The sequence below is a fragment of the Eschrichtius robustus genome, chromosome 5 (genome assembly GCF_028021215.1).
Source record: "Eschrichtius robustus isolate mEscRob2 chromosome 5, mEscRob2.pri, whole genome shotgun sequence".
Taxonomy (NCBI): Eukaryota; Metazoa; Chordata; class Mammalia; order Artiodactyla; family Eschrichtiidae; genus Eschrichtius; species Eschrichtius robustus.
In genome coordinates, this window is record NC_090828.1 from 71,902,668 (window position 1) to 71,918,806 (window position 16,139).

A 16,139-nucleotide genomic window follows, 5' to 3' on the forward strand; every position below is an offset into this window, starting at 1 on the left:
ACAATTTTTTATGCCTAATATTCAAATAGTCTAATAACATTGTAGTACTGTTGGGAAAAATTGGTTAAAAGAATAGTCATGTATGATTAATTTTCAAAGATCCAGATCATATTCATTAGTTTTTGAATTAACCATGGTGAAAAAAAAAAAAAAAACTAAGACAGCAATTAACAAAAAAAAGTAAAACTGTTCTGATTCAGAATAAACGTCTACATATGATCAGATAGCTATTGTTTCGAACAACAAAATAAGCATCAGAAGCCACAGTGTCTCTACAACAATGCAAGAATACCTCTCCTCCTTGACAATCAGACCCATATCCATGGCAACGATTCCCCTGTCTTCAAATGACAGTCTTCATGGAAAATATCAGGAAACAGATAGGGCCGAAGGTCCTAGAACGTGGGAAGGCCAAAGAATTAAGGAAGGAAGGAAAAAGATAAGGTACCATGGGGCAGCTACGATGAGCTTCTGTCCAACTAGTTCCTTGACTAATCTTAATTAAAGGGGAGAGCTCTGCAAAGAAACAGAAAACAGACCATCTTAATTAGCAGTACTCTGCAGTCATACTTTGATAAACAGTTTTTATCCTTGTATTACGTTTACAATTTTTGGATGATATCAGCAGAAAGAGAAATAGGTGCCTACAGGTTGGGTGAAATTTTAATAAAACAGGCTTACTCGGGTCCATTCTGTATTGCATTCTTACTAGCTCTGCTTCAGCTTGGATTTGGGATAATCTATGACCTCCCTCACTCCCTTCTGTCATTTTTCTGGTAAATTGAAAACTGGACAGTAAAAATAATTAACTGTGTAAATGTCAAGATCAACTGGTTACTGATTGTAGTGGAACCATTTTTTTCTGAAGCATAAATCATCTGAAAATGTAATCCAGGATAAAACAAAGGTCACAGAATTTCATGTTTTTAATATGTTAATATTACCAACTCACAATAGATGAAAAAGTCTAAAATAGATTGAGCAGCAATATATATTTTAATAATCTGAATGTGTCCAAGCATAACTGATCCACTCTCAATAAACGTCTGCCTCTCTCCCATACAAGCCAAATGCTTCTTTCTCACTGTAGGAAAAAATTGGCTGGCGTAACGACTCCCTCCATCTCCTGGTCTTTGTGAGTGATGCCGATTCTCATTTTGGAATGGACAGCAAACTGGCAGGCATTGTCATTCCTAACGATGGGCTCTGTCACTTGGACAGCAAGAATGAATACTCCATGTCAACAGTCTTGGTGTGTAACCTACACTCTACACTGTTTTCAGGGCTACAAGTAGGCGAATGGAGCAACTGCTGTAACACATAGCAGAGTAACCCACCCTTGGTAGAAGCAGTGCACATTTTCTGATTTGAGATTAACACATTGGCCTTTCTCAATCCTCATCGCCCTTAGAGGTTCCCTCAAGAGCACAGATGGGCGTTGGGGATGTGTGATAAGTTCAGATTTGCTATAGTACGAATGATCCCAGAACCTCCCCAATTTTTCAAAGAGCCCGAGGCCAGCAAAATGTAATACAGTCAGCTCATTTTGTTTGAACCATAGCCCTGGAAAGGAAGGCTCAGACCAGAGCAGTAGTCACCTAGGAGTTGTTTTAAATGATGGTCCCAGAGTCATGCTGCCTCAATAATTCCATGTTTTCATGGACCCTGGGACTCCCCTGGGAAACCACTAGTCAGGTGCTGCTTGGCTGGTGCTTATTAAATTTGGCTTATTTTTGTCACTTAAAAAATGCTCGTGACATTCAAAGAAAAAAAAAAAAACTTGACTTTTGTAAAACAGGGTAAAAATTTCAGAGCTCTTTTGATGTACATGATCTCATTTGGTCCTCAGCAGAACCCTATGTGTCTAATTGTTTCCCTTGAACAGACTGTCCGGCTGCCACGCTGGTGCACGTGTCATTCCCTCTGTCTGGAATGCCCTTTCCTCCGTCTGGAATGCCCTTTCCTCCAAGGCTGCTGAGAAACTCTTACTGATCTTTTAAAACCCAGCTCGATCATGACTGCTCCGGGGACGGGGAGGGCCCAGTTTGACCTCCACTTGGCCCCAAAGCGATCACGTCTCCCCTGGCTCTTATACATGGATGCCTTCTTGGCCATCGCCATACGGAAATGTGCTTGTTGGTTTCTGTCTGTCTTTAACATACATCCTCAGTACCAGAACTGGTTTATTATCTCTATTTGCTGACGGCACAGTGCCTGGAACACACTAAAATAGAATTGAATTATGAAGCAGCAACCTGGAAAGGTCATATTATCCCCATTTAACACTTGGGGAAAAAATGGTACAGAGAATTTAAGTGACTTTTTAAAATGACAATGCTGTAGAAGTGTGTGTAGGGGAGAGAAAGAAAGAGGGAAGAGAACCCAGGATTCTAATATCAGATTGGAAAAACTATCCTCTAAAAACAGGATTTAGTGAGATAATGTACAGAAATGCTTACTACAGTGCTGGCAATTAGTTTTTAAAAATCTAATGGTTCATGAATTATCTGCTCTCGTTTCTTGACCTAAACTTCTAAACTGCAACGTGGCTGTTTCTACCTAACTTTTGATCAATAGCGTTCACCGAATTTATATATTTTTAATGGTGTTGGTTGTCCTTCCGTATTACAGGATTGGTGACGGTAGCCACATTTTGTCTTTTAGCCAATGAGGGGTAATAAACTGTGAGAAGTGGATCCCTTTTTTGTTACTTTTTTCTTGCAACTATTCAAATGCCCCATAATAGACATCTCAGAAAAAAGCAGGATCACAGAAGCAAATACTGCCTGTTGCCTAATATGACCTTCTCCTCTAATACATGTTCAAGTGATTCTTATTGAGTAAGTTGCTACAATGCACAGAGCCGTGGGCTATTTCCCTGCCTGCAACATAGCCCCCGGGTCCTCTGAGCACTTTCTATGCTCTCAACACTGGGCCAGGCTCCTGGGGCCGCAAAATAACAGGACATGATCCCTGGCCTTGAGGAACTTAGAATATAATTGTGGGAATTAAACCAATAGATCTGGATCAAATAGAAAACCATATTCACCCACCTACGGAGGGCTACGTGGAGATAAGGAGGGACCAGCATTGGAGGACTTCAGGCTTAAGGTTGAAGGATACTTAATGTTTGGGCAATTGAAACACAGAGGAGACTGAGAATGTCAGACTCAGGAAGGTTTATAGATAGTATCTGGATTCTGCTAATATCCACACATAAAAATCCAAATGGGATAGAAAGCACGCATTACACAGCCAGATTTGCAGTTGGGTAATTGACCTGAGTATCTTAGGCAAAACTATACTTTTCCCTCAACTTTAATTTTGTGGCTGAAGACAAAAATATTCCGGAAGTGCTGAGAATATATGAACCACCACATTCGTGTGCAAGAAGGCTTATTCGTCAGTGTTCCTGCACTTTGGCTGACTGCAGTCATAACCAACATGGTATTCTTAGTTCCCTTGTTTGCAGGCCACTCCCTCATTTGAGGGTTTTTTTTGCACCATTATTCACATTTGGAGTCATACGCCAGGCAAATGTGCTCCAGGTTTTCCAGGCTTGGAAAGTAAAGGTCATCTGCAAATATGATAATTAATGACTTTATATTTTAAAGTACTTGTATCACTCAGGAATGAGTGCCTCAATGGAACAGAAGTAAATTGAATACAATGGCTTTTCAATTGCCCTGTAAAAATATTGCAGCATCCCATAAAACCAATTCGTGACATCAAAAAAGGCAGTAAGACCAAACTGGAGAACTGGTACAGGAATATCTCAAGTCAGAGGGATTTAGGAGTGGCAGTGTGTGCTTCCTCAGCAGGTTGGTCCTTCCTCAACCCTCATCCTGCCCCATCCAATTCCAGTCGGAGTTTCAGAACTGCAAGAGTCACCTCGGTCTCATTCATCAGAGCCATAGCCCCTCTCTCAATTCTAACATTCCCTCCAATACTTGCCTGCAGGCAGGTGGCACTTAGAAAAAGACATGTATCTCTACCCTTGAAAAGATGACGCACTGTCTTTAAATAAATTTAGTGATCTCCTTGGAAGTGACAGAGCATAATACACCGCGTTGGTTGACAGGCACTGACTCTAAGGAATTAAATCGACTTACAATATCTAGGAAACAATTACTAAACCAATTAAGAAAATAATGCTAATTGTGTATTTGTTTACTTGGAGTGATAGACATAATAATGCCTGTGGGAACTGAAAATGCCAAACTCAGTAAGATATCTTTGAAAGAAATATTCCTTTATTTTACATACTTTTGTTAAGAAGATACTTAAAATCTTTGTGTTAAATTTTAGGAATATCCAACAATTGGACAACTCATTGATAAACTGGTGCAAAATAACGTGTTATTGATCTTTGCTGTAACCCAAGAACAAGTTCATTTGTATGAGGTAAGCAAACATGATTTGGGAAACTCCTTCAGGGAGATTATTGGACATGAAACTTTAACTCTGAATTTAATACATGGGAGGCCAGTAGGTAATCATGAACACGTACCAGATATACTGGACGCTGGCAAAGTGGATTCAGTTACTGTTTGCAATTTAAATTATAAACACAGAGGTGCAGCAGAGAGTGGAGGACAGGTATGGTGGGATAAGGAAGAAACAGTTATGGAAATGAAAAGTTGGAAGAGAGTACCAATAAACGTAGGACCACCTATCTAGTGGAAAATCAATCTATCTTCCCTTGAGCTCTTTCATCTGATGAGGAGAGTTAAGAGTGAGTAGAGAAAATTATGAGAATGGGAGGAGACTAGACTTAAATCTCTGGCATTTGCAAATTCGATACATAGAAAATACACAAGTAGAGATACAACTCAAACTATTGAGAAGTGAAAAGTTGAAAGAAAAAAACTTGTTAAACCCTGGGCCAAAAAATAATTTCTCCCTTAAAGTAGTTGGATTTGCAGTTCAAGTTTTTGAACGGAAAGCACCAATGGCAGAAAGGAAATTGTTTCATTAGATGAAAAAAATGGTCATAAATCACTGCATACACTGTAAAACACATATTACAAGTGCAAAAGTTTTCTGTGGCTTCTTTCCAGCCTCAGAAAAACAATATGTCAAAATGCCATGCATTGGAGTACTAGCAAATGATCTATTATTCCTAATGGGCGGTTTCACAGAGGAGGAATCTCTAGCCTGAGTCCTAGAAAATGTTGAGAAAATATGTGTCCGTTCAATTGTCTGTACCTTCTATGCAGAAGCTTCAAATACTCCTAAATTCAAAGTCTGATCTCCCATCCCTTTTGAAGGGACCTCTTAACTCGCTTGGTGAATTTACAGGGCTCAGGAAACACTGAGATTATTTCACAGAAGGCTTTGATTAAATGCCACTCACTGCTCAGGACGGTACAATCCATGAACTTGCATCAAGTTCTGTAGAAAGGATCCAGGAGGAGATCCTATCTTGCATTTTTAATGAGAGAAGGGTATTGTACTCCAGGTGAGATTGGCTTCTGCTGAAAACCAAGGAAGTCCCTTGCAATCAAGCTACATACTCGAGGGCTTTGTTCTACTCAGAGACCATGTGGGTTCACCTGATCTAGGCATTTTCTTAAGGCTTTTTAGTATGTGATACTTGTTTCCAGTGGTTTTAAGTAGTAGAGTTGCGGTAAAGATTTTTAAAAAGTACCCCAAATACAATAGTGAGTCTATTCTGCCTTTGATTCGTAAGGCTAGAGTGAGAGGACCCTGGGGGTCACCACACCTCCTCCAAAGCAAGGCTCCTGTTCGGAAAGGGGAGGAGGAGTTGCACAAAGTTTTCTTGAAAGGGGGATCTGGGAAACACGATTGATGATCATGAACAGAGACACCCATAACTCACTTTGGTAATAGACTTTAAGACACAACTCATTTAAATGCCTCCTCAAAATTGCTATTAAAAAGACAGAGCAAGGTGAAAAATAGCTCTGTGGCAAAACAGAATCTGTCGGATTTAAACAGGTTGCATCCACGGTTCCCTGTTGCAAAGGAAATGATCATTTCCAAGGAAAACACCAGATTAGAGCCTGCCTCTAACGTAACAGCAGGACATTTATTTTGCCTGCCTACTAATCTCATTATGAGGTGAATTTATGTTCCGTTGTGATCTGCGGTTTTTGCCATCTAGGCTCCACTAAATTCAAAGGGACATTTGCAGGGAGTCACGCAGTCGACCAGGTCAGCCGCCCACTCTGCGACTCTGATCCTTTCATTATTTTATTTTTATTCTGATGGACTCATCATTTCCTCTGCATTAGTGGGGGTAGGCGGCAGCCTGGTCTAAGGATAATGACAGCAGCACTGCACTTCCCTGAAGCTTTTGCACAGCATGAAAATGCTGGTTTCTTGTTTTATTGATAATGGAAACTGAAAATAGGCCAATAATGGCTTGGGTTGCCTTTCCATTTAAATCTCTTAGAAGGAGCCCTATGTGTGCAGGAGCCCTATGTGACCTGATGTTTGGATAGCTGTGATAGAGGCAGCATAACAACCAGACAATCACGGAAAAATAAAACCAGTGATAGGATAAATAAAGCAACTAAGTGGCTAGATCTAATGGAAATTCCAGGAGGCAAACTGTTTGCCCCAGTTCTGTGTTAAGCACAGTTATGTGCACACACCCGGGGCAGGCGCTAGGTCAGGTTCAATGGTGCCCATCTTGCAGCAAATAAAGAGTTATGTTGCCCGTTCATGGAATGCAAGAAAAAAATGACTATTTTTTAAAATAATTTTGGTAAGATGCCTTGGACTGCCCAGGTGTGTATGTTGCCGTACTTTGTGGCAACAGAGACGAACAAACAATGGAAAGGCTACAGTGAGCAGTTTTGCCTCCTGTTCAATATGACTGCAGTGTGTGCCCCAGACTCCAGCAAACAGATGCTTTTGAACAAACTTATTATTATGGATAGTTTCCTGTTTGTCCAATTACAGGGTTCAAAAGATAATGATAGATAATAGACTGAGCAGTAGGTAGTATATTACATTCAACTGCTAGATACCATTTTGAATCAGGATTCAATTACACAAGCTTTAAAAAAATTTTTTTATCTCCTCTGTTGTTTTCAAATATTTACTGTTAATTTACATCAGTTTAGTATCAGGCTACTAAGCCCCAACTGTCTAATGTGACCAGTCTTTCCTTCCTAATGAGAGACTGAGAGAAAAGCAATTAAATTAGCATTTTTTACTACATTGTCAAATCCTATTATTAATCACCTGGGATTATTTGCAAGACCTTAAAATATCTCATTATCTTTCAAAATGTCTACCTCTGGCTGGAAAAGATGAGTCTTATGATGTTAATTTTTATTATATGTATATATATAATAATTGTGTGACCTGGTGTTTATGATGTAATGTTGAAACACCACTTAGAAAGTAAACAAGATGTATTGGTAAAAGACACTTCACTAACATCTGTGGCCACTAATTGATGTCCCTGTGGTTATTAGGACAGAATGATGTGTCTAAAGCATGGGACAGGGGCCCAAGCAGGTTGTTCTACCAACCAAAAGGCCCTCCCCTCTGGAGGTAAAAAACCTTCTATTATTAACTCTGTAAAGAGCATGGTGGGTCTCGCTCATCTTTCTGTTTAGGCCAATTCTCAATACAAAGTAGATTCTCAGTAAATATTTGTTGAATGAATTAAAAAAAAAAAACTGCAATGCAAGCACTTCATTTTTTTCTCAAATGGGTTCAAAGTTTCTAAATAGGGATTTGGAGTTTTGTGTGACAAATGCCTGTCAAGGTCAAGGGAGCCCATGTCCAAGAGCAGGTGGGGGAGCCTGACCTACCGTTATGGTCACCTGCAGCCTTGGCTGTTTCTTCTCCACTTGGATCCAGTTGGCACGAGAGAGGAGAGGAACACTCTGCCATCAGCCTTGGGATCACCCTGTTGGATAAGCTCCAGAGCCTTCTTCCTAGTCTGTAAAAGGAAAACCCAAGTAATTAACCACTTGATGGTCATTAATCTAAAAACAAACACAAAGGCTGCTGCAATATGCTATGAGCCTGATGTTTCAGAAGTGTGGCTTCTGACATTGTCTACCATACACGTTTCAATTTTTCAGGAATCAAAAACCCAGTTTTTATTTTACCCTTTCTTTCCTCTTTTTCCTCATCTTTTGAGCTTTTCACCATAGAGAGGGAACTGAAAGGAGGCAGAGAAATTAGGGAGGGAGATAAAACAAATATTGGACCCTTTTGCTATTTGTTAGCCTGTTCTATTATTGTTTTGCTTTATAATGTTTACAGTTGGAAAAGACCAAAACAATTTTTTTCCAATGAAAATCCCTTTATCTCTGGGATCGGTTTTTACTGAATAAAAGGACTGGAGTGGACGACCTCCAGCTTTGGTAGTCAATGATTCTGGACCTGGAGGGGGTGCAAATCACCATAAATTCCAATGATTTACACACGGATAAAGTATAGCTAGCTGTAATATAGCTAATTTTAGGGCACGGTCTAAAAAATTGTTCTTTATCTATGAACCCCATCCTGTAATTATGGGGATTCCAAATTTATGCTTTTAATGAAAATAAAATCATGTAGGAATTAAAAAGAGGACTTCTGGATTATGAGAAACGTCCGTGGAGTTAATAAATTGCTCTCAATTCAAGTGTAATGGAAAAGGATTTTGATTTCTCTTTATTCGCTGGTATCTGGGAATAAAGACCAAGGAGAGCCAGGTGCCTGCACTTTCCTCATTAATAAAAACACCTCTCAGAGAGGGAGATTTTGGGAAAAAAACTCGTGTCCTCAGATTATCAGGGCAAAGTGGTTGGAAGTATTTTCCAGACTAATTAATAAACCATAAACATGAAAAATCATCAGTAGTTACCCCCTAGGTTACACAGAGTACTTTTCTTCTAAAGAACACAAGGACTCATAATCCAGAAAATAAACACACAGAAAAAAAGATACAGATTTATAGTCAGGGTCTTAATGAGATGCCTTCTTAGGCCAACCCATGTAGAAATATAAAATGGGATTTCATCAATACTAGGCCTAAATATTTCAAGATTTACATAATACCCAGAATGTCTAACATCATTAGAACCAGGGTGCTATTGACCATAGTCTTCATTCGTTCATTCATTTATCAAACATCCATGAGCCAGGCCAGGGTTGGTGACTAGAGAGAAGAAGACACAGTGTCTGCCTCAAGAGCATTAGCAGACTTGTAGGCCAATGATTTACCTAAAGAACACATTTTAGAGGTTGTGTTCTAGAGACCCCAAGGCAAGAGTTTTACTGAGGGGCCAGAGTTTTCACATCTGTCAACGTTTTTACTCTTTTCTATTCACCATTTTTATTAGAAGGGGCAGCAAATTAATTGGCAATCTTAAAACTACCTTCGATGCTGAGGGTATCATAGTGCTGGCCCTTCACTTTATAGAGGTGGAAACTGAGGGCCAGAGAGAATCAGCAACTATGACCATGAGAATAATAGGGAAGGTTTGCTGAGGGCTTATTAGGTGGCAGCTGGGGTTAACTATTTTAACTCACTTTATCATTTAATCTCCTTCTTAGCGCCCCCAAAATTCCAAAAACAAGTTGCATGTGAGAGCCAGGATTTGAGCCCAGACAGTTTGAGACAACAGCCCCAAACACTGAGTTGAGTCACAATTGAACTTGAGTTTCTGCAGTGAAAGAGCAGGCCCATTCCTAACCACTAGGCCAGCAGAGAAGCAGCCTTTTCACAAAGTAACTGACTTTTGAAAGTCACTGAACAGTAACAGCACAGAGCCCATGGGAGCAGCAGAGCCTTCCCTGCAAACAGCACAGTCCTTCAAGGCCAGTAAACACCGGATTTTACTTACTGTTGCTGTTAACTTAGACAAATACAGCAATTTGAATCTGTGTGGACTTGAAAAGAGACACATCTGGATTCTGCCTTGTGTGATATTTAAGCCCTGAGAAGTAAGAAGGGGTCCCACAGTTAGGGAGCTTATGCCATTGGCCAACCCACCAAAAATAGCTAGTCTCTAAGGTGACCACTATCGAGGTTTTGTCCAAAGGGGGAATAGGGGACATATGGTCTGACCCAGGCTGTAGGCCTCTTATGATGATACCTTTCAAGCACACGGAAAACTAGAGTAACACAATGAGCACCCACATACCTCCTGCCCAGCTTTCTCCAATCTTAACATTTTGCCACTATATTTGCTTCCGATATTTTACAGAAATAAAACATTTCAGATCCAGTTGCCTGCTGTGTAACTGCCCACCTCCCTCTTTCCTTCCATAGAAGTAACCAGTATCCTGAACTTAGTGTTTATCATTCCCATGTCTATTATGTGAAGCATTAAAACATATGTCTACCCATAACTAATTACATAGTTTGGGCTCACAAGTTTAATTTCATGCTGTATGTATTATTTCTACAATTTGCTTTTTGACTCAATGTTATGTTTTGGGTTTTTCTTTTTAATTATGGTAAAATATACACAACATAAAATTTACCATTTTATAGGTTAAGTATATAGTTCTGTGGCATTAAGTATATTCACATTGTGCTGCTCAGAGTTACGTTTTTGAGGCTTACCCGTGGAAACACTTAGAGCTCTTGTTTACTCTGTTCCACTGCTATACATATTGCATTACGTGTATTTACTGCAGCATGATCATTTGTACCTGAGGGCTTCAGATCATTGCCAATCCTGCAGCATTACAGTTGTTGCAGCCATGAACATCCTTGCAGGCATGTTCTCTGTTGAGGATCCACGTCTGGAAGTGAAGCCCCTGGGTCACAGGGGAGTGGCATCCTCAAGCCCCCTGGGTGTACCCAAGTTGCTTTCCAAAGTGGTTGTATCTCTTGCTCAGTTACTCTCCTACCAAAAACATGGGAGTGTGGGAAAAAAAACCCAAAAGGCAAAACAGAAAAAAGAAAAACCACACATTAAATTACTATTTTTCTGATGATAAATTAATACATTATTAAAGAAAAAAGAGGGGGATACAGAAAAGCACAATGAAGAAAATAAAGATCACCCATAAACCCACTACTCAGACACAGATAACCATTCTTGACATTTTAGAATGTCTTCTCTTCTGACTAAATGTTCTTACATGCATTTACATGTTTTAACATAATTGGTATCAGATTGTACATATTAAGTATGTTCAAATTTTTGGAATGTGTTTATATATTTACAGTCCTAAAGAGGCATAAAAATTAAGTTGCACTTAGTTATATGTCGAACAACCACTTTTATTAATAAGAATAGCATTAGATGAAATCAGGGTCATGCTACAGCATTCTGAATCTGTGGTTGCCAGACTTAGAGGGTATGTGTTTTAAAATAAAAGCAAACTTGCTGCCCACCCCTAGCAGCCCTAGAACGTCCACAATTACTACACTTTTATCTACCAGGTCACTTTTTTACATATTCCAATGATACTTGGTTACTTTTTTATACATTCATGCAACATCTTTAATAGGACCAACAAATTATTTCTAGTACCCGTTTTCTTATCCCTGAAAGTGCCCTACTGGTGAGGACTCTGACATCTGTGAACAAACTTAGTTCCTTCAAAGGCTCTTCTCCGTGCTGCAAAGTGCTCAAAGCTGTGTACCTACACTTCCCTTCCTAGGAGGGTCCACAGTGTGAGGGGACTCAGTTACCCATCTATCCCCTGAAGCCTTTCCTATAGCTGCAGGTGGCCACTCTGTATCTGTGAGGCTGGACCAAATTACAGCTATGATTAAAGGAAGCTCACCCCTTCTTGGACCAGCATGCAGAGTTTAACTGTACCCATGCATTCTCCACATGGCACAGCCTTTCACACAATTACAGAGGACATCAAGGCACAAGGGACAAGTTAAACTGACAGCTCCCAAACATAAGAGATATTTGAGAGTATTATATGTTTTAACTTTATGGCTCATTATCTGAAAGAGCTCAAACTATGCTACAACGGGGCCACTGTTAGTTACAGCATAGTTCAGTATCTTGTTGCCCTTACAGTCTTGAATCTTCAAAAAGTAAACAGAAAATTTTTGAAACAAAATTTTGTTGAGCTTGAACAATCGGGGCACATTTTATTCACTAATTCAGGGGTTGGCATACTTCTTCTATAGGGTTGCCAGATTTAGCACGTAAAAATACAGGATGTCCAATTAAATTTGAATTTCTAAACAACAGACAATTTTTTATGTTTTAGTATGTTCATGCAATATTTGGGCCACATACTAAAAGCTTTGAAAGAATTACTAAGAAAATGGAAAAGAGTGTACAACAATGGGGAATAATGGAAGAGGAGAGTGTGAGACCTTACTTCCATAGGATCTTCAGGGAAGACCCTTTTTAAGAAGTGATGAAAAAAGCAGCAACCTGAAGGTTAAGAGCAGTCAAGAGGAGAAGGAATGTGCAAAGGCCCTGAGGTAGCAAAGTACTCAGTGCTCAGTATGTTTGACAAACTGAAAAGAGGTTTGTCAGCCTGATGTGAGCTGGGGTAGAAGGGGATGGAGTGGGAAAGGTCGGCTAAAACAAGACCCCCCCAGTCTTGAAGGCCAAGGGAGGCAAGCATAGTGCTATTCCATGGGTAGAAGGCATTCGAAAACACCACTTTTGTTGTTGAGTAGAAAATAGATGTCACAGGTGTATGACAAACTGAGGACCCCATATGGATTACAGGTGTATAGTTTTAAAAACATAACACCTTTATTTTCCAAATTGCCAGAGCTATTCCAGGAAGCATCCTCCTGACAACAAGAATGGTGTGGACAGGTCATTCTGTACCAGACATTCTTAAACTTTGGCGCTCATTAGAATCACCTAAGAAGCTTTCTAAAAAACCTAAGGCCCAGGTCACACCCTGATCCAAGTAAATCAGTATCTCGGGGGCTGAGGCCCAGGCATCAGTATTTAAAAAAATCTCCCTTCGTGTCTCCAATCACCCAGGGAGTCTGTTAAAATATAGACTCTGATTTAGGAGGTCTGGGCTGAGGCCTGAGATTTTGCGTTTTTTTCTTTTCTTTTTTTTTTTATTGAGGTATAACTGATATATGACATTATGTTAGTTTTGGCTGTACAACATAACAATTCAATATTTGTATACACAGCCCAAAGTGATCACCCCAATAAGTCTAGTTACTGCCTGTCATCACACTGTTACAAAATCTTTTTCTTGTGATGGGAACTTTTAAGATTTACTATCTTAGCAACTTTCAAATATGCAATACAATATTATTAACTATAGTTACCATGCTGTACATTACATCCCATGACTTATTTATTTTATAACTGAAAGTTTATACCTTTTGACTCCTTCACTCATTTCACTCACACTTCCTCCCCTACCCTCACCTCCCCACCCCCAGCAAACACCAATCTGTTCCCTGAATCTATGAACTTGCCTTTTTTGTCTGTTTATTTTGTTTTGATTTGATTAGTTTGTTTGTTTTTAGATTCCATGTGTAAGTGAAATCATATGGTATTTGTCTTTCTCTGTCTGACTTATTTAACTTAGCATAATGCCCTCAAGGTCCATTCATGTAGCAAATGGCAAGATTCCTTTCTTTTTCATCACTGAGTAATATTCCGTCAGATATGTATACAATATCTTCTTTATCCATTCATCCATTGATGGGCCCTTAGGTTGCTTCCATATCTTGGCTATTGTAATAATGCTGCAATGAACATGGAGTGCATGTATCTTTTCAAATTAGTGTTTTCATTTTCTTTGGATAAATACCCAGAAGTGGAATTGCTGGGTCATATGATAGAAATAAACCCACTCATGTGTGGTCAGTCAATCTCTAATGAAGGAGGCAAGAATATACAATGGGAAAAGGACCATCTCTTCAATAAACGGTGCTGGGAAAACTGGACATCCACGTGTGAAAGAATGAAACTAGACCACTGTCTTCCACAATACACAAAAATTAACTCAAAATGGATTAAAGACTTAAATGTAAAACCTAAGACTGTAAAACTCCTAGAAGAAAACATAGGCGGTAAGCTCCTCTTGACATCAGTCTTGGCAGTAATTGTTTGGATCTGACTCCAAAGGCAAAGGCAACAAAAGTTAAAATGAATAAGTGGGACTACATCAAACTAAAAAACCTCTGCACAGCAAGGGAAACCATCAACAAAATGAAAAGGCAACCAAAGAACAGGAGAAAATATTTGCAACCCGATAAAGGGTTAATAACCGAAATATATAAAAAAACTCATACAATTCAATAATTTTTTTAAAAATCTGATTTTAAAATGGACAGGGAACCTGAATAGACATTTTTCCGAAGAAGACATACAGATGGCCAACAGGCACATGAAAAGATGCTCAACATCACTCATCATCAGGAAAATGCAAATCTAAACGACAGTAAGATATTACCTCACACCTGGTAGAAATAGCTATCGTCAGAAAGACAAGAAATGACAAGTGTTGCAAGGTGGTGGAGAAAAGGGAACTCTCGTGCACTGTTGGTGAGAATGTAAATTGGTGCAGCCACTATGGAAAAGAGTATGGAGTTACCTCAAAAAATTAAAAATGAGATTTTTCATCTCTCACAAGCTTCCAGCTGACACGGATGCTGCTAGCCCACCCCCCACCCTTGCAGTAGCGAGGGCCGTTAGCTCTTTAGCAGTCCTCGCCTAGACACCTGCTTTCTATTTTCTGGTCCCCTTCACTAGTGCTACTACCAGTCATCCTTCAAAGTTTTATTACCTGCCTTTTGGTCTGCAGAGCACATAGGTTGCTAGCTGCTGAGCCCAAGGTCTCTTCCCATTTTGAAAGAAGCTTTCCAAAGCCTTGGGACTTGCATTCACCAGCAAAGGGCTGCAATCCCTCTGAAAAGGCAGGGTAATCTTATTAAGAGAAGATCTGAAGTGTCTTCAGGAACAAATACTCAGTGTAGGCCCTTTGTTCTCTCAGCCTCCATTCTCCAGTGCCTCTCTGTGCATTTGTTTGTCTCAGAACAGTCACGCGGGGTGGGCCATTTGTCTTCCCTTATCGCCCTGTGACTGCTGCCGAGCACTCGTTCAGCTGTGCGCTGCAGCTTCTCGTCTGACAAGATAATTACATTCCAGGGCAGACTGGGAGAAAGGCAGGGAGTGCTCAAAAGTTCCGAAGCCGACTACCTAGTCATCGCTGGTACAGACTTCAAGATCAAGCACCTGATCTAATTAGCACACCCCCATCGCTGCCCGTCTGACTGTGGAATGCTGACAATTAAAAGCCTGAAGGCAAAGCCGATATTAGGCAACCCAGAGACAGACATTCGCGCTACCTAGTGCCAGAAACAATTACATATTCTTTTTGGAATCTTGGGAGTCCTAGTAACACAGTCGAGCCTGGGGGTAAACTTTTGCATAATACTGGGGACCTGGAGCCCTGCGTTTACCGATAATGAACAAGAGAATAAAACCTCGCAAGAATGAAAGAGCTCACGGAAGAAAGCCTTCTGATTACCTTCAGAAGGACTTATTTCAGCCAACCCAGCCGGCCCCCAGCTCTGGAGGAAGCACACTTCCTGACAAAAGCGGGCTTTCACCTGCAAAGAGCTGTTTTCCTTTGACCAGATAAAAAGTGCAGTACAGTCCCCCAGGAAAAAAAAATGTTTTTGCCTCTATGGTTTCACGACTTCTTACATTTCTTTCAAGATGTAGCCTTTCAATTTGAAAGTGATTACGGACACAACCTTTTTTCTTCCTTCCTTTTCGCTTTGAGTAGGAAAGTGTTCTATAATCTCTAAACCCCTATATATATAAATACCAGGCATTATTACCTTAACTTCCCCCACCCCATGGCTGTTGTCATTTGCACAGGGAGCAGGCAGAGCCAAGTGAGCGCTGGCTTTAAAGTCAAGACCTGTTTCTACCCCTTATTAGCCCTGTGACCAGGCAAGGTACTCACTTTTCCAGGTAAAACGAAGGCTTAAAATCTTTAAAGGTTAGGGACTTCCCTGGTGGCACAGTGGTTAAGAGTCTGCCTGCCAATGCAGGGGACACCGGTTCGAGCCCTGGTCCGGGAAGATCCCACATGCCACGGAGCAATTAAGCCCGTGCGCCACAACTGCTGAGCCTGCGCTCCATAGCTACTGAAGCCCGTGCACCTAGAGCCTGTGCTCCATAACAAGAGAAGCCACCACAATGAGAAGTCTGCGCACAGCAACGAAGAGTAGCCCCCGC

The 16,139-nt window shown here is 40.3% G+C and overlaps 1 protein-coding gene and 1 long non-coding RNA gene across 3 annotated transcripts in view; one reads left to right on the forward strand and one right to left on the reverse strand.

Annotated features, from left to right (window-relative positions):
- Positions 1–16,139, forward strand: part of ITGB6 (integrin subunit beta 6) — a 69,632-nt gene that overhangs the window by 13,652 nt on the left and 39,841 nt on the right. The window contains exons 7-8 of the mRNA XM_068545024.1: positions 1,091–1,252; positions 4,309–4,404. Coding sequence (XP_068401125.1) covers positions 1,091–1,252; positions 4,309–4,404 — 258 coding nt within the window. The remainder of the gene's footprint in view (positions 1–1,090; positions 1,253–4,308; positions 4,405–16,139) is intronic.
- Positions 53–15,098, reverse strand: LOC137765350 (uncharacterized). Of its 2 annotated transcripts, XR_011074146.1 has the most exons (5): positions 14,677–15,098; positions 10,636–10,832; positions 9,822–9,914; positions 7,794–7,924; positions 53–395 (listed from the first exon to the last, which is right to left on the reverse strand). It is a non-coding gene; the product is annotated as an uncharacterized lncRNA (long non-coding RNA). The 2 variants fall into 2 exon arrangements; XR_011074145.1 differs by lacking the exon at positions 9,822–9,914.